The 24,855-nt window shown below is 39.5% G+C and overlaps 1 protein-coding gene across 1 annotated transcript; it reads right to left on the bottom strand.

Annotated features, from left to right (window-relative positions):
- Window positions 1-7,814: 7,814 nt before the first annotated feature.
- On the bottom strand, window positions 7,815-22,175 carry C3H6orf118 (chromosome 3 C6orf118 homolog). The gene is given in 8 exon segments (XM_035320703.1): window positions 7,815-7,879; window positions 7,882-7,995; window positions 13,477-13,570; window positions 14,801-14,947; window positions 14,950-14,973; window positions 15,245-15,822; window positions 15,825-15,853; window positions 22,006-22,175. Coding segments are annotated over 8 exon segments (1,221 nt in total).
- Between the last annotated feature and the right edge of the window lie 2,680 nt (window positions 22,176-24,855).

Raw genomic sequence — 24,855 nt, 5'->3', positions numbered from 1 at the left:
GATGAGGCACCCACAACTTCTCTGGGCAATCTGTTCCAGAGCCTCACTACCCTTACAGTGAAGAATTTCCTCCTAATATCTAATCTAAATCTATCCTATTTTAGTTTAAGATCATTCCCACTCGTCCTATCATTATGTACCGAGTAAAGAGTCCTTCTCCATCCTTTTTATAAGGCCCCTTTAGGTACTGAAAGGCCGCAAAGAGGTCTCCCCAGAGAGCCTTCACTTCTCCAGGCTGAACATGTCCAGCTCTCAGTCTTTCTTCATATGAGAGGTGCTCAAGCCCTCTAGTCATCTTTGTAGCCCTCCTCTGGACTCAAAAAGCAAGACCTAAATCAGCGATAGCCACCATTTTGACGGAAGTACAGAGAGTGTTGGGGATTCTTCCCATAATAAGCCATACAAAAGGAACTAGGCCCTATCTCACCTAACTTCAGATACCTGCAGTTTCTTATATAGAGAGAAAGGTTCATATCCATAGGGAGAACGGTTCATTCTTCCTAAAATCATGCTACACCAGATGACCAAAATTTTTTGGATTAGATCTAGGCAGAAAGCTACCATACACCTGCCCAGTCTTCTCAGTTGGAGGCATAAGGTCTGAAACATAAAGATGCACTGTGCCCCTTTAGACCTTTCTAAAGAATAGAGGCCAAGAGAGCAAACTTTTCTAAATCTGGTATTCCTTGCTGAAAGCAAAAACAGTTTATATTCATGGCACTGGTCCATACAATTTTATCATGCTAAGTGTGGATGTCGTCATATCCACAGCACAGCTTGCTTGCCTGCTGTATCCTTTCCTACTCTGACTTATTCATTGATCAAGCAGTGCTATTAAAACTTGGCAAGAAATGTAGTGTTGTTTTTTTCCTCATAAATATTCATTGATATTAAAAAGTACATATTTCATCTCATTTTTTTCCTAGCCACCTTCTACAAAGTCTTGAGAGAGACAATTGACCAACACAAATGAGAATGGAAAGCTAAGTCCAAAAGGAATATCACTATTTACACTAGAGCTGTGGGTACATCCATCTAACCAGGAAAACAAATAAAACCATGTGACTTAATCCATCCATTTACAACTCAACAACAGCAATTAAACTTTTTTATCTTGAATATTTTGATTTCTTAATGGAGTAGTAAAAATAAAATGTTTTTAATTGGCTGCTAAGCCTGAACAAATCACACCCTTGATGCAGAAAGAGCAGAAACTTGCCTGAGTAAGTTGTTTGCTGCAAATTATTTATTTAGCTGCATACACAGGCAAAATATTTGCCCCCAAATCACTGGACAATCTCTTCATACCTGAGGGAAGCTTCTACTGTAGATATTAAATAAGTATTAATCCATGCTTTGCCTCTAATTAAATGTCATCTATGTTATCTTATGTGCATTAAGGGCAAAGTATGATACACTTTTGACTTCAGAAAATTAGACTCCCTCCTTTAATTATGCCTCAAGATAGACTTTGATTCAGGAATCACATGCTACTGTCAATGTTTTAGTGTCCATGATCTGTCCTGGAGAAAGACAATAATGTCAACTCTAGAAATATGATTCATAACATTAGAGAAGAATTCTGGACATCCATTTTATAAAACATCTTATTACGCAATTTTCCCAAGACAGTGTACATCTTTGAAATGTTTATACCTAAGATCTACTGGGAGCAAAATGTAAGGCTTTCTGTTATTTTTTTTTCAACATTTAGTCAGTGTGCTTCTTTAAGTATCCTAGGGCTGATTATTTTTAATAATTAATATCATACAAATGTGACTAATTAACCTTGTATTCAACTATATCTACTACTAATTACCTTGATTTTTTTTACTATCAGTAGCTAACAGACTTCCGTGTTATTTTGCATATAGAGTTGTAGCTGCCCATTAGCTTCTAGATTCCTAGTACTCTGTTCTAGCAAAGCAAGGCTTGCAGCTTAAAGTAGGAAACCAAAAATATGCCACTGTCTGGTAACTGCTCTCCATTCTCTTTGTGGGGACATGGTTTATTCAGATCACATGCATTGCTTTACTGTTCTTTTCCAATTCCTCCCCTTCCCCTCATTAAACTAAATGGATGCATCCATCCAGGAAATTTTAACAACATAATATACAGTAACTTTATATCATAAAGCATGTTACTTTCCATGTTTGTGAAATTATCATATATTAGTGGTCTTACATCATTAGGTAGCAGCTCTTGAACTGAGAGCTATTTGCACTGCCATCCTCCAACAACAAAATCTACTGTGCCTGTTCATTACCACCTTGTGAAATCTGATGTTGGCATTTCTCATGTTAATTAAAGAGCCAGAAATGTAAATTAATTGAAGCTTAACATTAATTTTAGGAGTCCATAGATTTCTAGAATTCATTATTTTCTATTTTAAGTTAAAACTTAATTGAAAATTTTTATACATCGTAAGATCTGAGTTCAGGGTTCTGTTTTACTAGTCTTAACAATTCTGTGGAACAATATTTTTTATTTATTTTTTTACTGTTCTAATAAAATTTTAAAAGTTAAAAAATAAATCTGCCTTTGTCAGCTAATAAAACATATTCCCTTTAACACCAAAGGTTGGCAGTAAGTTCAATATAGAATAATTCTTTTCTGTATCCATGGATCATTTTCTTCGGCATCTATTGTTACTAATTTGGATTTTTTTTTTTTTTTTTTTTTTACCAACAATCTCATTTCTCTACATCAAAGTGTAGAGCTCACAGATCTGTTCTCACACATAATAAGAATCTGCAGTAGTTGTTCTGGGTTATATGGTACAAAATACCACGTGCCATCTAAGTTTGAGAGACCACTGCCTTACACAGCATCATGTTATAACAACAGGAAACAATTCCACATTGTCTGCCTGAAGTCTGAAAAACTAAAAGGTTAATTCAAAACACAGTAAGATCAGTGAGCCATTCTGTGTGTTTCTCAGGCCTTTCACTAACCTATGACATCTGCCTCCAACTGACAGATGAAAATATTTGCATTGCACATGCAAATATAGCCTAACAAATTAGTCATGCATCCAACTAAGAAAATAAATAGGTTACAGCCTGCCACTACCTGATTTGCTTGGATGCAGTGATTTCTCACACGGATAAATAGTGACTGCAAGAATCCCTATGGACATTGTCAGGACACAACTCTCAAAAGCTACCTTAGGATCCAACAATAATCTAGAATTTTCAACTATTTTATGCATCTATTTTTTCAATTCATATTAATCTTTATGTCTGATATTTACTCAGTTTTTGTAAAACTGTACTGTAGGTCTTGAAAGCAAACCTGTGAGGAACATTTAAAATTCAAAATCACTCCAATGCTATCCCACCCATGTTAAAACCTGTACTAATCTGTGTTTGTGCATTTCATAGCATTAACAGTAGAAGAATAAGTAGAGACAGCCTGTCTTCCATGCTTCCATGCATTTTGGATGGCTCCTCATCCAAGCTTTGGAACATTAAAAATATAGCAAGAAAAAACAGTCTTGGGCTAGACCTAAATATTGCAAGCACCACAGCAGCAACCATATTTAGTATTTACTCTTAATAGGTGGCATCAATAAACAAGTCTGTATTCTTTAACTTCTTAAAGCATGCTTATGAGTTATCATAAGCCTTATAGCCAAAGAAAAAGGAGAGAGACGAAAGAGAGAGATGTGAAGCAAGTCTGGAAATCTCAAGCCAGTTCCCAATATGAAAAATTCCACTTCGAAAATAAATTATATGAAGTGACAGTAGTGAACAGGGTCAAAAGAGACAAGAAATTGAATTCCCCCATTCCAGGAGCAGAAAAATATAGTCAGGACACTCAGAAAACTTAAAAGGCTTTAACAAGTACCATAATGTGTCTATTCTATATGTAAATAAACAGCTGAATCAATCAGGGATGTTAATCAAACACTATGCATAATTCCCACTGATAATTTTTCTTAGTTGAATTCTCCGGGCCTTATTTAAGTCAAAACTATAAAATCTGTTTCTGTCTCCCTGTTGCTATTGTGTGTGCTATATAACTAACACCTGAATGCAGCACAGCTGCTGTTAATAACTAATCTGTGTTATTTTAGTCTAACAAGTTGTTAGGATAGGCATCTCCATCACTCTAACACTTTCTGTATAACTACACTGACATAGATATTTGAATATTTCAGACTCATTTTTGATTTTCCTGAGTGATTCTCAGTTTATCTAAAATTTCCGTGATATGTCCTTCAACTTCCTGTAAAAAATAGATTAAATTTTGAGAAATATCAAAATATCCTTCATTACATAAGAAATAATCTGCAGTGATACTAATTGGCAACACTTCTGATCAGCATTTAAAATACTCCAATACTTTTTACTCCATTAACCTTGACATAAATTATAGTAAGTGGTTCCTGTGTGACAGGAGTTTTAATTTAACACTACATCTCAAGTTACACACATCTTTGAGTCTGACATCAAGCCTCATTTCTTGCCAGTTCTTACACCCTGAGGGAAACCCAACAGACAGTAAAACCAGGTCCTACTGTGTAAACAAGGAAGGGTGTTTATAATGTTACTTTTGTTAAACCAATTACTTTTATGTAAATGAGTGGATTTTTTGTCTTTCAGCATACATATCCTTTTCTGGCTTTTAGGTTGAGATGGTAAAACACCTCTGTTTGGGTGTAGTGAGTTTTGTGTTTCACATTTCACTGACGTCTGAAACAATGCCTGCTCTTTTGGCTACTAACACAGAGCTTCAGGCTTCAGCGTGCAATGGGATATCAACTGAACCAAAGATTGTTTTATTCAAGCTATTACTCACTTTTCTTTTCTCAAGACATCTGTTAGTCCGTATATTTTATGGAAATCTTTTCAAGCTCTTCTTGCTGATCTATTCCATGGATTTTATATAGTGGAGTTATCTACCACAGGCTCTTTTACTTCATTCCAATGCCTTCAGTACAGTTGGAAGCAGAGAGTTTTTGCAGCTTTGAGTTAGATATTCAGATCAAAGTACCTTAATAGCATGCCACAGTGATTAAAATGATAAAAATAACACCAACAATTAAATAATAATAATAATAAAAAAAAAAGTGGAAATATATCCAGTACATTTCAACGTTCTAGCTGGTGGCATATAGCAGGCCTAACTTGGAACATGCTGAAGCCAAAGAAAATCTTTCCAATCATGTGTTGTTAGACTTACTGAAGGTAACTCATGTACAAACTAATTTGCACTTTGCCTGAAGCACAATGAGTTCTAAGGAAATAACTTTACTTTTATTTGGCCTTGGAGAAACATGTTTGATGCATTGATTTTCATAGTTTCTGCCTGAAAAGGCAGTAAGAGATCAGTTAAATTATCACACAACATACCAGCAAAACCAAATGCATCAGATCCACTTATTTTTAAAAAAGGAAAAATGCAATCTGTATGGGAGAGAACATGTTGTACTTATGTAGCATTACAAAATCATGTTTTTAAAAATAATATGGAAATGCACTAGTTTAATTAGTTTGCTCTTTTAAAATGATAATGGTCTTGTCCTTCCAAATAAAAGGTTTTAAATTTTGAATTGTTATTAGAAATAACAATCAAAACTCACTAAGTCTCCACAAACACTCAGCTAAAGTATACTTGGAAGGCAAACTCTCCTGCGGCTTACAGCGACCCCTCCATTTTCTATCTAGGCTACTTACAGCGTCTCAGTGATTTCCCTGCCTTGCTGATGTGACTGTTTCCTGCTCTAAAAACTATACAATATTGCCATCTGCTGACTCTTCTTTTTCATTACAAGCACGACGAAAGCTCCCCAAGCCCTCACAACACTAAAAACTAGCCATTTATATTTAATATCTTCTGAATGTTCGTATTGGATAGATAATAATAATAATAATATAAAGAAAACAAACAAACAAACAAAAAAAAAAACACCAAAAAACACCAAAGAGAGAAAATTCTCAGCATGGCTACTTCTTTAGAGGACCAGATTTCATATACACATTTGTTATATTGTGGGAGCTTATCTTACAGGGTATACAATCTTAAATTTCTGAAGGCACGGAGAACATATGATCTCTTGTTTGCCAGGAACAAAATCAAATCAAATAAAAAAAGTTGTGAATACTAATTGCATATATTCATTGTTCTAATAGCTCGATACCAAGTAAAATTGTCTAAATTAATCAAGAGTTCAACTCTTCCCCCCAAGTTTTCATGCTGGAGGCCTGATAAATATTTTTGAAACAAGTGACAGACTTCTGTCTTGTACTCTGAGGTAGTAATGAAAAAGGCTGTTTGAAAAATTTTACAGGAAAAACAATGAGTTTCAATATATCAATTCAATTTAAGGGCAGTCAAGTATGGTACAAGAAGACAACGGCTGTATCTATACCTGAACTTGTAAAGACAGAAATACAGACTTGGGGCAATTTTGGTTATGTGTTTTTCTCAGCTTTCCTGTGATTTTCTGGCAGCTTGGTTCTACCCTCTATACAATTAATTAATCAATTTGATGTTCTGTCAACAGGTAATAACTCTGCTTCAGGGGACAGAAAGTTAGAAGAAATGTTTGACCTTTTAAATGCTTATCTAAACCCAAGATCTATGTAAACATGTTGCTGTTTGCCCACCATTAAAAGTGACACATTATTCCCTGCTCATGTTGACTGTACTTTTAGCATCTATTTAGCTGCATGAAATTACCGCCTTACTTCACACAGCTGGAACACTAATCAGCGTAACCAGTGACAAGGACATGTTAAAAGTGATTTTAGTGAGATCATGTGCTATTTCTAACTACACAACTGCCATTACAAAAGGTATACTGCTTTTAACTGTGTTAATCTTGCAGAAATGTGTAAGCATTTAACTTTTATAGTTTAAGTGGTCCTCACACAAGCCACTCTCAGTATGCAAATTTTAGCACATAAATAAGTTACTGCAAGTTCTGTACATTGGATTGGATTTCAGAGTATTCAATACAAGCCTGTCTTCTACTGTTTGCTTTGTACAACACCAATCACAATGACAGCTCAATGAGTAACAATAGAGCCTAGTGAATTCCCCCTCTGACTCCCCCAAAAAAGTAACACTATTCTGTAAAAAATATTCACACTAGTATTTGTACTTCTATTAAAAATCAGTTATTTGATATCAACGATACATCATAAACCTCTTTTTCAGTCTAGAATTAAACCTGGCCTCCTACCTGTGTAGGGAATATATTCATAGATATGGTCATTTATATACCCCTGTGAATAATCTGCAGTCACATTCAGTTATTTGAGCATCTAGAAATCAGATTTCAAAGATAATCAGAACTGCCCTATCTTTGCCCCATTGAAGTTACTAGGTATTTCAGAATTTGGTTCAAGCGTAGATGAGTTAGCCAACTTGGGATACCTAGAAGACCCCACATGGAAGCATCCCATTGATAGACATAGTTAGACCTAGTTATTACCACTCCCCAGGCCAAGAAATACAAGAGGTAACAACTAATGATAATCTAATTCTTTAATGTATATTTGGTTACAAATGCCCAAAGTTGCAATATAAATGCAGAAACAACCTCTATGTCTGTAGACCACCATCTGCCACAGTCCAGATAAAATTACAAGCCTCCTATTTCGGGGGCAGAGGCTGGACACCATGGTGATCACAGAGAACCCCATTCAGGTGCTCCTGTGTTCTAAGAACATACTAGTAGAAGAGAGGAGAAGACTGTTGAGTGCCAATCTCAGTTCTAAAGGTTCCATTGTTTTAGTACCTACATAACAGTATTTCTCAAGAAACAATGCTAGGAAAGGTTTAGAAGTAGTGATTTCTTGCATCTATTTAAGGGTGTTTTCCATAATATCTGTTATCCCAACATAAACCATTGTTTCTTTCTTCTCGTCTCTAGTATTGTCATTTCCTCCCATCTACTGAGAATTTTACACCTCATAGATTCATGCTGTTCAGAAACAGAAAGAGGTTTGTGTGCTCCCTTTTTCTCCTGTCGTCTGCAGGTTTCTGGAAGTATAAAAACATACACACACAAATACATAGTTAAAAGGACAGAAATGGAAGTTACCTGACTTCTACGGCTGCATCCATAGCACTTTCAGTAAGCATACTGAAGAACAAGCTGGAGTTAACCAAGCCAAATGGTATAGGACAGGATCACCCGTGACACTGCCCTAGCTCGGCTCAAACTCACACCCGCTGTACCCACAGTTAATTTCCACCTGCAAATATCTGAACGGTGGCACATGAGCTAGACCACTCCCCTTTCACTGTCATCCCAACCAAGGCCCTTTAGCGCTTCATGTAAAAATATGGTCAATCTCTGTATACAATGAGAACATAGCCAAGGAGAAAATTCCTGCATCCCACACCAGCATGGGAATCCGGTAACAGCATATAAGGAGCAGAATAAACACACTGTACTCCCTTAGGAGATCAGAAAACACACTTCAGTATTTTACAGGCCAACTTCACTGCCACCGCATCCATTCACCTCACTAAAACAAGGAAATAATGTGATCCTACAAGATCCTACACAGCCAGCTCACTGTCCTGCCCAGCCAGGGTCTCTCAACTCAAAGCACTTTTCAGCTTCTTGTAGCTTGTCAATGAGCTCATCTGCAGCCTTCCAGTCTGCTCTGCTGTGGTGGGAGCTGCATTCCAGGGTCTCACCAGCCAGCTCCTTGATATACATCTAGGGAATGAGGGAGTCTGCAGGCACAAACTTAGAGCGTCCTTCACTCCAAGTGTCTGGTCTAATACAAATAAATAGGACAGACTGGAAAGGTGTCAGGGTGTGGTTATTCCTCCAAGGCTCTGCAGTTGCAGAGTAGGTGAAGAGAAGAGCAAAAGAGGGAGGGAATGCACTGGAAAAGGAAACGGGAAGGGGAAGAAGAACAACTCATCTCTCTGCCCCATGAGACTTCATAACAGTGTGGCCTGGCTTGTCTGACTAGTGCAGTGAGCAGATCAAGAAAATCCTGGTGACTCGGAGGCTACCCTGAAGCTGGCAGGGACTTTTGAATCCCACCATAGTTCACATTAGGCATGCTTGAAATCTAACAGTTTTGTGCCATGCTGTCTGTCTAATTCCAGACTACACCACTGCGTTGGGTAGTGCAGATATTTTACCAATTAAAGACTGCCTGTTTTGATCCCAGAACACCTACATTTCCTACTCTCTGAGCAGCCTGTCAATAGACAGCCAGCTCCCTCTGCTTCCCTCTGGTCTGCAGCACAGTAGCTGTATGCAATCAATAGGTTCAGCAAGAGCTGACAGCTTTGATGGAAAGCGAAACAGGGTGGAAGAAAAGAGAGCATGAGCCTGACTTAAGCAATGCACTGACTTGCATGGGAAAAGTACCATACCCTGCTGTACTTCTTACCTCTCCCCATCCCTGGAGCTAACAGCTGCTAACTTCTCAAAAAATCCTTCCCTTTCATGTGAGCCACTGAAAGTGAGAGACAGAACATGCTTCCTGTGGATCAAGATGGCTACTGGACCTGGAAGGGCTTTACAGAAATGCTACATTGAAAGTATCAAATAATGCCTTTTTATTTAGAAAAGATTAGGAAAATATTTTATTCATTTTAAAAAAAAAAAAAAATCCCATTTTTTACTCTGGAAAAATCATAAAATTCTCATTTCAAGTTACCTTTGAGCGAATACGTTTTTTGATCCCTTAGTGTCCCACCTCCCAAACGAAAAAAAGAAAATAGTATTTGCAGAGCCTTGTTCCCTGAAGTGCCTGCACTTGTTGACACATTCAGGCCCCAGTTTCATGGCTGGGGCTTCTAAATACAGCTGTAACATAAAAAGAAGAACAGCTACGTTTACATCTTTCTGACTTGGCTGGTTTTGATTCCTCAATGTGTAATTAAGGAAGATGGAGAGGGGAAGCATGATGTTAACTGATTAAGTACTTTTGAAGTTAGTACCTGGTAGGGAGAAGAAGGGGAGAAACCTTTACCCACTGTTTAAATGTCTTTATATCATTTTATGCAAAACCCTTCCTTGGAAAAGCCTTGGCCTAGAGAGTTCTGATTTTTCTATTTATTAGTCCTGCAGGAGATCTAGAGGCAATGACTGATTTTTTTTTTTTTTTTTTTTTTTTTTTTTTTTGTTTAGCAGTTGTCTACAAAGCTCTGAAATTCAAAACCTGTAGCATGCTGTAGAAACAAACATATTCAGGGAAGCTGCACCAATAAACACATTCATTGATGTGAGGACAGGCATACTAGGGAGGAATTCAGACCATCTTAAATGCTGAGGGAAGGTGAAACATGAGCAAGCAAACAAAGGAAACAGAAATTGATTTGATTGTTCAATCACTGTTCCTACTTAGAGTGTGTTTGTGAAAGTGAGTTAGATGCCAGTGGTAGGAGCTGCACATGGTGAGGTGAAAAACTGCCCACAGCCTGGAGTATGACAGTGGCACACTGAACACTGAGCATAAAGAGTATTTAGATCTTTCTCTTCCCTCAAAAGGAAATGCAGAAGACATTTCATATCACTGCTTTAACAGTTATTTCCTTATTTGCCACCTTATAATTTGCAAATTGGCATGTTCTCATACTCTAGAATAAAACTATATTTTGAGTACAAGTTTTCAATAAAGGCATACAATGAAGGTATGCTGTAGTCTGAGTAGTTATACTATACTCTATCCTAATGGAATTTTGCAGGATTTCCCAGTTCATTATCCATTAGCTTTTCTCTTCACCCTTCCACAACTGTCCTGATTTACGTATTTTATTTTACTATGGTGAATTCAAAGAACCTGATCCAGATTCTGCCGATCAATAGCCTTATCAAAAGACAATGCTTTCCCAGGCAGCACATAAACAGACTGTAAACTTCATTTCTATTATTGAAACATAGTACTCTGCAAGTATCCAAAAGGGATTGGACAATTGTATGGATAACCACAGCATCCAGGGCTGGTACAATCAAGACTGAAAAGAAGCTTAAGATGGGCTATGAAGTCACATGGTTTAGGGCTTAACCTACTCATAAAAAGCATGAGATCCAGTTATCATACTTCTTATAGCTGAAGGGTTTCATATACCATCCCGAGACATCTTTAACACACCAGAGTGTTGTGACTCTGAAAATGACAGGATCAGTCACAGATTCAGAGATGATTTGGCAGTTCCCTAGTTTCTCTCAGTGCTAGAAAGTCTCCCATTGACATCTTCCAGTTATAGATAAGGCCAGGAGCAAAATAAATGTAAGAAAGATGTCACATGACTAACTCCATTAGATGTCAGCACATTTTGATCATACTAACAGGAGAAATCTCAACAGCTGAGGATATTTTTTTTTTCCAGCCATTTAGAACACTTTAGGGCCATGGTTTGCACCATATTTCATCTTTACTTTACTCAGAACTGTCCTATCCCTTATCTGTTTTATCCTCTGAAGTCTGGCTTATCCATAGCACCATCCCTAACTCGTTCTTCAATCTAGAATAGAGCAAAAGGGAACAAGAATTTCACAAATACATTTTCAAGACCCTATACAAACTATGTGAGTACATAGTTCTTATATGTAAGGACAGTTATTATACCTATGGCTAGTAAAATTGCTTGCCAAGCCACTTTCAATAATTTACCAGCAGTTCTGAATGAGGGAAATGCTGTGGATGTTGTTTACTTGGACTTGGCAAGGCATTTGATACTGTTTTCCTTAATAATATTTCTCCTCTTTAATTAAATTATCCTTATCTCAACCCGTGAGTTGTTCTTTCCTTTACTTCTTCCCCTCCTCATCTGAGGAGGGAGAGTGAGAGAAGGGTTGTGGTGTTCAGCTGCCTAGCAGGGTAAAACCACCACAAAGGGTCATTGTGAATGGAGTTAAATCTGGTTGGCTACCAGTCACATAGTGTTCCCCAGGCCTCAGTAGTGGGTCCATTTTTTTTTTTTTTTTTTTAATATCTTTATCAACAGCATTGATGAGGGGATTGCAGACATCAGTTAGATTGCAGACATCATCAAGCTGAGTGAGAATTTTGATCTTCCTGAGGGTAGGAAGATGGTACTGGATAGGGTGGATTGATGGGCCACATCTAATTGCATGACCTTCAACAAGACCAAAGGCTGGGTGCTGCACTTGGGTCCTAACAACCACAAGCAGTGGTATAGGCTTGAGGAACAGTGGCTAGAAAGTTGCCTAGCAGAAAAGGACCTGGGGCTGCTGGTCAACATACAGCTGAACATGAGCCAGCAGCATGCCCAGGTGACCAAGAAGGCCAATGTCATCCTGGCCTGAAGCAGAAATAGTGTGGCCAGCAGAACGAAGGAAGTGATTGTCCCTCTGTACTTGGTACTCATTAGACTACACATTGAGCACTGTATTAGTTTAAATCTTGAGAGGCCCAAAAACAATCTCCCTTTGCTTCATTAAAACTGCAGCTTCTTTCCATAGGAGACAAAACTTGGTGTTCATTGTATGAAAATAGTGAAGCAATTGCACATTACCTACACACATAGATAGGCAGGACAATAACATAAGTGCACAGTTTAGTTCTGTATATACTTTAATATTCTTACTTCCCCTCTCCTTATCATATCTCCAAAATCCTATCAGGTATTCTAATATCTACTAACCAATGTTATTTATAAAACAAAAGACATAAGTCTTGTATGAAAGCCTTCTCATCTGCTCACCCTCTAAGGGTTTAGTGAAAGTGTGATTTCTGAGTTCTTCAGGCTGTTGAAAGATAGTAAAGGGGTAAAGAGGAAAGCTGGTAGGAAAGACCTCCTGCAGAACAGTTTTCAAGCTTAAAGATCTAGTTCCAGGATTAAACATCCATAATCCAACACTGAGAGCAGCACGCTAGATCAGAGTTTGGAGCAGGAGGAAGGAGATTTAGAAGCTGTGATGTATAACATCAGCATCATGTAACAAAGGCATGGAAACACAGAGCTAGTCCAACGATGGCAGAGTGCCCGAGAAGGTCTGAGAATTAACTAGTCAAATTAAGTCTTGTTTTTAAGGACAGTTCACAGGCAATCAAAGCACATGCTTTGTTGCCTCCATTATAGGAAACAAAGCCAGGGTTCCACCAAAAGCACAGGTCTGAAATCTAATGATGTAGGCTGCTGCCCATGTGGTCAGGGGACTTCTCTGTGGTGACATAAGCTCCTTGAATGGCATCAGTCTGTTCTGCCATCAAAATGGCAGAACAGGAAACCCTTTGGACTTCAGAACCGTAGCTTTGAGGCTAAACTATGTCCCCCAGTGTGATTGGTATGAAAGAAAAATGAAACATCAAAAATATATATTAAGAAAGCAAAATGATATTTACATAGAATAAGCCATCCACAGGGTCTAATCTTTTGTCTTTCCCTTCAAGACCTGAAGCTTCTGAAAACTTCATGAACTCTGTTTACTTGTTGCTATTTTAGCCCATTTAGGTAGTTGCTATTAGAGGGGTTGAAAGCATTTGCAACACTTACTCTTTGACTCTTTCCAGGGCTACTGACTTTTTTCATGAGAAGCTGCAGGTATTTCCTGACAGACTGTTTCTGGAGCCCTTGAGGGCACTGTTTCCATCCCTTTGACCTGAGCCTTTAGAGCCTATGAGAGTGCATAAACAAGAGTAAAATACCCAGTCACATAGCAGCATTATTTCCTTTGCAAAACATGCACATTCTGGTACTTTTAAAATTACATTTTTAGTAAAAATAAACTCTGATGAAAACTTCTGGATGAGCTACTCATGAGACTAACAGCTAACATGGCCAGGCATAAACCAAAAAACTATGGTAGGTTTTGGAGCTGGCCAAAGAGTTTCTTTCCATCTGTAAGTAGATTAAAGGCTTGTAATAGATTATTAAAAAAAAAAAAAAAAAAAAAAAAAAAGAATATGGAATACAGAAAAATTCCATTTCCTTTGCATGTCTCAACCCGCCAATATGAAGACTCAGACCCATGCAAACCCCCACTTTTCCAACAATCCTTTCAGGTGCTTTGCCATTGAGTGACATGTTACTTATGCTAGATGAAATGTTTAGGCTGTAAACTGTGCTGCATTCATCGTTAACTTTCATTTTCATTTCAACAGATTGCCAATATTTGCCAGTCTTATTCCCAGTACAGTTCAATTACCCAGCTAGCTCCTCTTCCTCAAGGATTTCTTGCTTGTAATACCTACCTTTCCCTTACCTATAACTGCTGGATTTCAGAGCGTAAATTCTTTGTCAACAAATAAAGAGGAATTAGATTTATCTCCTCGGTTCTTACTAGGAAAGCTAATATAGAAATTATTGTAATTAGAAGCACATTACAGTGTACAGATTCAGAGTGTAACTTCATTTTTATCCTAAACATTTCATTTCTGTTTCACATGCAAATCACTGTCCTTTACTCAGACTTTTGTCTGAGTACCCAAAAAGAAACAGATTTGATTCCCACAGAAGAGGCTTCAAGCTTCATCCTTCAGCACAATGAAAAATCAAAAAATAGGAAAAGTCATTAATATGCATCAGGTGAGAATTATCACTCCTCACATGTAACTGTCATGAGTGAGAGCTAGAAAACTAATTCACCCGTAGGTTACAGCTAGATTTTTTTTTCCCCCCAAAATATTTTATGGACTTTAGAATTAGGGCTAGAGTTCCAGAAAAAAAAAAAAAAAAAAAATGTTGGTGAAAGTTGGGGTTTTGTTTGTTTTGTTTTTAATAATGTCTTTTTCAAACTGTTCAAGTTGTAGCCAAATGTTTTGTGTCTGTGCTACTCACAGAGTAAATTAGGGGAAAGCCTAGAAAACAACTTAAGTCTTTCCCAAAAGCTGACTGCTCTTCCCACCTGATCAGGTACATTCAGCTTATGTTGTGCTAAATCTTTGGAATAATTCTTAATTTCCTTTAGAATATCACCAAATATCAGAGAACTGTTGCATATATCTTCAAAAACTTCCTCAACTACCTGTAGTCTCTCTTGCAATTGAGGGGATCACAGCCACAGATTTTCTGAAGCTCCTGGTAAAAGCATCAAAATAAACAACTACATATCCACACGTGCAGAAGGTGCTCTACAGCAGTTACTGCCAGAATAAATTACTTTATTCAAGTTTGTGTAATTTCTCCTGATAGTAGATTTCTCTCTGAAAAGAAGCAAGAGGGTGATTTTGCCTAAACACATTCATTCAATTTTCCTGGAATACACATAACCAATCCACCTAGAAAGGTGCTCCAAAATTTACTTTTTCATCAGTTTTTGAACTTTCTTACCTTAGCCAGCTTCCTTTCATGCTGTTCTGATATTTTTTTTTTTTTTTCCTGTAAAATCATTCGGTAACGATTCATGCTTCGCTATGAACTCCTTCTGGAAATGTAGGAACTTGTTAAACTGATCAGTTTTAGTTACACCAGCCAAATATGAAGGTATGAACTGGTATTCTTCTTTGGTGAGCTCAGCAGCACCCTGTTGGCTGTTCTTAACTGGTTTGTTTTTCAGCACCATAATCTCTGACGTATCTAACTCCTCTCTTTTCAGATGCATATGGAATCTGTCAGTTCCCTCCTCTGCTTTCTTTTTCAATGCTTTAAACTTTATTTCCAGTACAGTAGAACTTGCATCTACTGAGGCACCAACACTAGTCACAGGTGACCGTGGATGTTTGTTGTTGGGGAAGGAAGATGCAGCCTGTGCTGGAAGCAGAGGAATGCTGAAAGAAAAGTTACCAGAACAATTTTTAATCTTCCTTGTACTCTTATTTTCAGCTAGGAATTGATTTCTTTCTGTCATGAGACTAGTTTGCTTCCTGGCAGAGTACCGTCATCCCTGTTTTATTTTCTCTGAAGGCTTATAAATCTTGTTATGATTAAGTGTCCTGAGGTGTACATTTTAACATCTGTTCTGTAGGCCAGTTCCACACTAAGAGATGAGCCAGGCTCCTCACTTCACAGTTTCTCTCCATGATGAAATGGACTTTTGTACCACACACTTAAAAGAAAGACTAAATACTCTTGAAAAAGGGAAAGCTTTAGAAGACTGAAAACTTTCACAGATCAAAACTCTCCTAGTTCTATAACAGCATTTTGAACAGACAGGGCCTACAAAACTATGCTACCTTCCTTCTTATCCACAGCAGTATATAAATAACCAAACAGACCTGGACACACCAGCAGGTTCCTGCTAAGCTCAGACTCTGTTCACACTACTTGGTAACTGTCTCCCTCTCTCTCTCTCTTTTTTTTTTTTTTTTTTTTTTTTTGCCAAGGCCTCTCCATGGTCCTGCTGCTCCAGGAGGCTTTTCTGCCCATTCTTTAACATCAGGCCCATGGCTAGTCACTTTCTACTGTATATCAAATAATCCCTTTCAGAAACTTTCAACATTATCATTAGCATATTACTTTAGAAATTCAGTCTTCTAATTTTAAATCTTCATTGTTCATCAGATTATATTTTGTTACCTGCTAATCTTGTCCCAGTTTCTTTACTTTTAATAGGTAACCCCCATCATCTACTCCTTAGTGTCTTTTATAGAGAGAAATATTATGGCTCCTCTCAGCCTTCATTTTACCTAATGCAAGAAGCCAGGCTTGATATATAGTTTTTTTTTTTAAGCTATAAAGTCAGTTTTGTGAGATAGGTTCACAGTTCTAGTTATCTCAATAATGATGGCATGTTCACATGAGATCACTGTTAAGAACTGCAAACTTTTTTGAAATTCAGTATTATTGTACTCTGGCACAAAGTGACCTAAATAAATGACTCACTGTCGTGCTCTGATGTATTTAGTAGTATTTAGCCTTATGTACACAGATACCCTGCTCCTGCAGGACCTTGTATCCCTAGGGGATGAGGCAATGATGCCCACAGAAACAGAGTTAGAGAGTTAGGAAGACAATTTTGTGAGCTATCTCAAAGAAGGAAGCAATTTGGAGGAAAACAGTGCAACTCCTTTCAATGCTGCATAGAGACTGAGTGTCAGGAGGCAATCAAGGAGCCTATGGGTGCTTAGAACAGCTCTCCATATCTGCACAAGATTTTAAAATGGCCACACAGTCTGACAGATACCCACACGATATATGAAAGCAACTGGTACCTGCAGGAGGCCTTGCTAGAAGGGCAGGGGCATGGCCTGACTTCAACATCCCGCTCCAAAGATCCACCGGCCACCCATGAAAAAGCCATTGAGGAACACAACAGTGCATTTGCATTAACTGCCAGCATATGCCAGGGTGACCAGACATTTGCTGTCAGTGCTAGCAACAGCAAGGCCAGCTACAAAGAGCTAACATTTCCAAATAGCTCTTCTTTTGTCTCCCTAGTACAGCCTGCTTCACCTTCTCAAGATGGTGACAACCTAGAATGGCTAGAAGAGGTTCATCTTAGCCCCTCTTGCCTCCCCAGCCAAGCCAGTCTGCCTACGGCTACTGGATTGGTGGCACAACCCATGTTTTTATTTTTTATTTTTATTTTTTCTCCTGGCAAGCTGCTCCTGTCCAGTGGTGAAAATGGAGGGCTTGGCATTAGTGCTTGCAGAAGAGGGCAATGTTGGTTCACTGGCTTGAAGGCCAATAGTAACACCTCCAACCAGCCATCCTGAAATGGGAGGACACATCTCCTCATGGAGGGAGGGAGGCCCTGCAGAGAAACATACAGAAGCACCACCTCTACATTTCTACCAGTAGAAGACACCATGATTAAATGCATTAACATTAATAAGGAAAGCAAAGAAATGTGGCCACTCGGTAGAGAAGGCAGAGAGGGGGGTCAAAAATGCCAAAGCAAACTTTTTCCTTCACTTATCACCGAAAAAGAGGAGCAGGTGGCTAGTACAGGTAACATCAGAGAGAGAAGGGTAAATAAGTGTTAAAAAAAGTTATAGCCTGAATGAATGGATTAGACAGTACTTAGAGCAATGTGTTGCTGATTTGGCTGAACCTGAGTAACATCTGTCTAGCATATGAGAAAAAATGCCTGAAACAGTCTCAGATACATTAGCAGTTACTTCTGAGAAGACAGCTGGAGACAGATGACCCACCAATGACGGGAAAAGCTTCAGCACAGGGTCTATCTTTAAAAGAAGTGGGGAAGAGAGATTGGAGAGGAGTAAAAGCTCAGCAACTTCACCTTCAACTTCCAAAGAGAAAAAGTATCATGGAAAAACAAACTTGCTTTAAGAACCTGAACAATTAATGACGAGGTGAATAACAACAGCGTGGTGGTTTAAGAGTGTTAGTGCAGGGGAAATACAGTAGCAGCTGCATATTTTGACTCTGCTTAGGCTTTTAGTATTGCCTTGTATAGCATTCTCCTAAATCAGAAAAAAAATAAAAACATCTAGAAGTAGGTAGGCTAGTCTGGTTACAATAAATACATGAATAAATGAAATAAGAAAAAACACAAAAACCTTTAAAAATATATTCAAAGAGGAATTTAAGTTTCCTTATCCAAAAGAAAGGGCTACCAAGAAGTATTCTGTGAAGATTCACCCTGAATCTGGGCCTAATTTTCCCAGCATTTTTATTTATACTGTGGATGATGGAATACACAATATGCTTGTTAAATTTACAGATGACATGAAATGGAGAGGGATGCAGATAGTCTTAGAGACAGGGTTGGAACTGAAAATGCTCTTGATAAATTAGAGACATTCTGAGAACAGCTGCATGAACTTCAGTATGTGCAGAAACAATCAGCTGCCCAGCAGCCAGCAACAGCTGGTTCAGTAGAAAATTATTTAGAAAATATCTTGGGAATATGGTGAATGATAAGGTCAACACCAGTCAACAATGTCAGCAGGGTGAGCAGGACAAATGCTGTTCTGGAATGTACAGACCACTACTGAAGGCAGAAAAAAAAAAAAAAATGAAATAGTCCTGTCAATGTGAGCAGCACAGAGGAGGCTTCAGCCAAATGTTGTGCCCAGTTTCAGCCACTGCTCTTTGGGAAAGATTTAGGACAACTGGAGGACTCCAGATGAGAGTGAGTTGAAACCACGACTGAGAAGAAAAAGTATGTGGGCGGAGGAATTTAATTTAGCCTGAAGAAGAGACTGAATAAAGGGAGAAAGAGCAAAAACAATACTTATAGCATGACTGCTCTTGCCACCCAGGAAAACAGACCTAGGAACTCATACACAGAATGAGAAAGTCAAATCCTGATCCAGAGATAGAATGTTAACCACCAGGATTCCCTTGCTATTAAACAGTATTAGAATCCAATTTAAGAGTGATGCAGTCAGAGCCTTGACTTACATAACAAAGAGCAATAAATTTACATGGGATAGGCTCGCTGGAAGAGGGAACACTGGGGAGAAGTAGGAGAAAGAGCATACATACGCATAGGTTTTAAGTAGTACAGAATAAATGTTATAAACTGACATCTACTAAGGCAGACAATATCATTTCTTCAACAACAGGGATACAGGGAGCGAGGAGTAGGGGGAAATAAATCAGTTAATTTTCCCTTCTTGTCACTCCAGTCATTTCTTAATTCACACCCCCCCCCCCTTTTTCTTAATTCTTAATTCTACTTCAAGAACTGTCTAATTATTACCGTGATTGGTTTGTGCTGGAGGGATGGAAATGAACATGATAATAAGGCCATGATTTTTTCATAAAAACATGTGAGAGGAAAAAGAGCATATTGTAGTATCCTGAGTGGAGGAGCAGCAGAGGCAACTGCTATTGAGAAGGATCTGCCTAACTGATTATATCTGATCCCCTTTTCTTTCTTTAAGCACACACAGAAACCTCTTGTGAAAGTTACCTATTTATTCTAGAAACGTAACACTATGCTGGCTAGGTGTAGGGCAGATAAGGAGACTACTACTTTTTTTCGCCCATTCAAAACAGAACCTGTGATTGCCCTGAAGAGACATCTAGAGCTCGAATGGGATAAGTTCATATTCAGATGTTGTCCCTTAATTTCCTCTCTGGGCAGACCACAGTAGTCGAGAACATCAGCAGAGGAGCAGCCTGGAGTTTAGCCCTCTTATAAGCTGAGGCTTTAAGCTCTAAATGGATGGGAAAGGAGGCAGAGTACAAGGTAAGGCATAAACCAAAAAAAAAAAAAAAAAAAAAAAAAAAAAAAAAGCCAGTTGTTTGTAATAAGAGGGTTTTCTTGACCTGTCCAGGAGCAGGAATTCTCAGATTTGTCTCCTTATTGACTGTATCAATAAGCAAATAGCAAAGAAACACCTCAGGGCCTGTACTTCCTGCTAGGGGACAGGTCTGCATCCTATTACTGTAATTTCTGGTGGTAAGTGGGAGGGCAGTATGACTAGTGGTGTAGAAGTGTCCAAAGGCACTGAGCAACAGGCTGGGCAACACAGGACCTTCCCTATCCAAGAGGATCTCTACTGCAGGTAAGTGGAGCCTGCTTCTAAAAACCCATCCCACCATGACTATTCAGTTTATAGTAAAAGAAAACACTGCCTTGAGGGGGAACAAGGTCATTGAACGCATTTATATAGCATAAACACAAGCACAAGAGGCTGGGGAACCACATGCTTAACAAAAATTGGGGGTTGAAAAAAAAGTTAGAGACCTTGACAGGCTGGAGGAACGAGCCAACAGAAACTTCCTGAAGGTCAACCAGGAGAAATGTAATGCCTACAGTCAAGGATGGCCTAACCTCACAGAGCAGTACAGGCTTGGGGTGAACTGGATAGATAGCAGCTTTGCAGAAGAGTACCTGGGAGTCCTAGGGGTCAAGGTGCATGAGCCAGCAGTGTACCTTGAAATGAAGAAAGCTAGCCACACACTATGATGCCTAAGCAAAGACATAGCCAGCAGACATATGAAAATGCTTGCTCTCCTCCACTCCACAACGGCACACTGCATCCAGTCTTAGGTACTATAGTGCAAGAAAGAGATTGACAAACTAGAGAGACTAGCAGAGGAGCACTGAGATTGCGAAGAGATTGAAGCACCCCAGAAGGACCTCATTTTGTATAGATCAGACTTCTAAGAGGAGGCTGGGGAAAAAAAAAAAAGTCTCCCACTACCTCAAGTGGTAGTAAAGCAATAACCTCTTCTCAGAGGTGAACAGTGAAAAGTCAAGGGGCCGCAGCTACATGATGCAGCAAGGGAGAAATAGGTTGGACATAAGAAAAAAATGTTCACATCAAGAATAGTTCACCACTAGAGCATGTGCTAAGAGAGGCTGTGAAATCTCCATCCCAGGAAGTACTCACAGCTTCAAAGGGTAAAATCCTGAGCATCTGATCAAAATTTGTTAGTCCAGTTTGGCAGAAGGATTGGACTGGGTGACTTCCATAGATCCCTTCCAACACAACTTTTTCTGTTTTCAGGAATATTTTCAAGCTTGCAAATTGAAACAATATGTAAAAAAAAAATAATAATCAGGAAATACCCCAATATGCCTTCCCTCATCCTCTGCTTTGTGCATTCAAGTTGTGCACTGCAGGTGGCAGAGAAGCAATAGGAAAGAAGTACTATTGTAGACACAGTGCCTGAAGGATGTAAGCAAGGCAAGGTCTGTAGGAAGAGGTAATCTCTTTTATTAGACCAACGGATAAAGTTAGAAAAACTTGGAGATTTCAGGCACGCAAATGCTTCTTCAGCCCTAAAATAGAACCAGTCCACTTCAGTGCTAAACACAGGTTGAAAACAGCCTGAATTTAGCTGGCTATATTTATAGCTATATATATAGACCATCTGAGGGGGGGAAAGAAAGGTAATTGACACTTGCAGAGTGGAAGAGATGTTAACTACATTTTCACCTCTCCTCTCAATACCTCCTGAGGGAGGCAGATGGATATTTTTTGCCTGCGGAACATGAGGGTGGAAAAGAGTTTTGAAGCACAGTAAAACACTTCAGTACAATTGAGCATGGCTTCCCAGACATGGGGAAATCCAGGCTGCCTGTAGTGAAACACATACATGCACTAGAGCCTGGTGTGATGTTTCTGACAAGATCACTGAGGACAGTAGCCCCATGGTGGCAGGGACCACACCAGTGATGCTTGGCTATTCCCACTGCATAGGAAGCCCCTGAATTGGCCCTCAGGCTGGGTGAAATGGTTTTCTCACCTTACACCAAGCATCCCAGCTGGCACTTCAACAACCACCAGCTGCCTCCAGTCCACTAGGGCCCAGACATCACCACGGACACCAGCCAGACACCCTGCAAAACCCAGGGCCCACCCAGCAACACAGACCTGTGCCTCACCCTGCCTCAGTAGCATTTCAGTCCAGGCCATGAGGATTAATCTGGGACAAGCCCTGCATGGGGCTTTCAATGGCCACAGCAAAGTTCCCTCCTGAGGGCCCCCCATCTCCTCCCAGATCTACTGTGGATGCCCTCTGTCCCCACGCACGCACTATCCTTCTATTACACACCGTCCCCTCCCCAGCAGGTCCTCCTGCACAGATGCAGGCCCACTCTGGCCCCCCAGGCACTTCTCATACTAATTACCACTGCCTCTTCTGCTAATTACTGCTTTCTTCAGTTTTGGCCAGGAGCAGCCCAGCTGACATTATTTCAAACCCCTGCAGACAATCATGCTTCCCCAGTCTAAAAGAACAAGTTACCAAAGAAAAGAGAGGAACAAGTTCGCTGTCCTTAAATACAGGTAGCACATTTCCTATTTTCCAGTTGGATGATGACACCCTTTGTGTGATATCCTATTTTTAAAAAAGCTCCTGTAATTGTAACCCTGCACCCCTGCCCTCCCCACACTCACACCATGAAGTTTCAGTCTCTCCCTTGCACACGAATGAACAGCAGTGCTTCCCATTCAGACAGGCTGACTCCTTTCCTCTTTGCTTGTGCTCTGCCCCTTCTCCTCCCCTTTCCCTCATTTGTCTCCATTCACTTCCTCATTTTAAGAAATCAGAAAGGCTGTGACAAAGTAGGCCCAACTCAATACTGCTGAGCAGCGGGGCTGCAGTAAGTCCGAGACACCCAGCACCCACCCACTGCTTGCTGGCACCAATTTCTAGCACAATGGTGAGACTGGAATCTAACAAGCAAAGGGAGCTGAAGGACCAAAACCTTACATCTAATCACGTGGTAACTCTTTTTCCCTGCCACACTGTCTGACCTCCAAAAAAATATCTGTTCTTGTCTGAGGGGTGCCTTTAGTTCACTGAGCACCAAGACTTTTCATTATATATCAAAAGTATTTTAACCTTCAAGGAAAGAGGAATTCCTACTTCACTTTGCTGGCAGCATTCAGGGTCTTAAGTCTTTTAGCCTTGGACTGAGCTGAGGTTTATAACCTGTGAATAGCTGCATTACCATATCCTTCCACAGACAGGCAAGTATCTAGTGAGAGACCTGGATGCAGGATGAAGTCAAGTCACAGGCTTCTCCAGGGACTTGAAGTGAGATGAGGTAGATGGTGTACCAGAAGTACCCATCACATGAGCTGCAGGTGAGTCTGTACACCAGGAAATGGCCTGTGGGAGAGGAAGAAGAAAAAAGTGGTATTCTTAAGAAGTATGATATCTAGCAAAACCACAGCCAAAGCGGAGCCTCCCTAAGTGTCAGAACAGAAACTGAACCTGCACCAAGCCATCAAATCAGAATGCAGGCAAGCAGATGACATGGGGAGGATACAAGGGAAATAAGGGGGAAGCTAGCTTTTCCCTGACAGAAAACAGCAGGCACATGTCTGATGGCCTTTAAGACCATATGCAATGCCTCATCATCTTATGATGGCCATTCGGTTACATATCCTTTAGCATGAAAATCAAATACTCTGTTCCCAGTGCAAGTAGAAAGGTAGAAATTGAATATCACCAATGCCTTTACATTAATCCCACAAGCATACATAGTGAAATCCACTTCTCCAGAACCTCAAGCAATATCAGACTGTGTGTCCTGGTCCTTGCAAACTAGGTGACAAGCACTTTGGTGACTATCAAGCACAGCACCAGTTATCACATCTGCCTGACAGAGAAAGCTGTTCTTCAGTTGGTAGCTATTCTGCAGGCCTGCACACATCAGCCTGAGTTCCTCCTTCTAATGGCTCTCTGATTTATGCTCGAGACATAAATGAGTTGGATCCAACTATAGTTTATAATAAAACTGAAGCCTCCCATCTGCACAAGGCAGTGATCACTCCCAGCCAGCATTCCTATGTATGGTGACCACAAATCTGGCTAAGTCAATATTGCTTTGTTACTAGTGAAACATGTAGGCGCCAAGCTGCAAAAAAATCTCTTACCCCTGAGCTATAGCTCCTGCTCCTCAAGCCATGTTTGCATAAATGGAAAAGCTGCAGCATTCCTTCCATTACTGTTGGTACTACAGTGGGACTTTTGTGTGCAATGAGCAACAGAAAAAGCTGCCAAGAAATCAGATCTATTGCTACAAGTTTTATGGCTATTATCTTTCCCCTCAAATGCCCTGAAAGGCAAATATCTTACAGTTGTTGCATACTTTGTCACAGTAATGAGTTCCATTTACTTTAATTTATATTGTTATTACATAAAAGGGCAGAATCAACCAGAGTACAGAGGTCTGTGTAAGGAGCTGGGAGCATTTGTTCTGCAAGCTTTTCCAGGGACCTGTGTAACAGCCTACCACAGCAGGAACAACCCTATACTCAGGTCCATGGGACTGGGTAATTCAAACCTGTCTGCTTTGCAGGGCAGGCTTTATACAAAAGGCAACAGAGCCCTTAAATCAGAAAGTGTTTACAGGATCTATGAACACCATCACATCAGTACCACTGAGAAGGCTGGTATCAATATCAGCAGGCTCCAGGATTAGAGACAGTTTATTAACCTAATTACTAAAAAACAAACAAACAAACAAACAAACAAACAAAAAAAAAAAAAAACAAAAAAAAACACTTAAGTGAAAATTTAAAATCATTTTAAAAAACTGTGTTACTTAGATATTTGTCTCCACCCCAGTTTCACAACCACACT

Source organism: Oxyura jamaicensis, chromosome 3, assembly GCF_011077185.1.
Source record: "Oxyura jamaicensis isolate SHBP4307 breed ruddy duck chromosome 3, BPBGC_Ojam_1.0, whole genome shotgun sequence".
Lineage (NCBI taxonomy): Eukaryota > Metazoa > Chordata > Aves > Anseriformes > Anatidae > Oxyura > Oxyura jamaicensis.
Note: the sequence above shows the minus strand (reverse complement) of the source record. Positions and strands in the feature narration are given on the sequence as shown.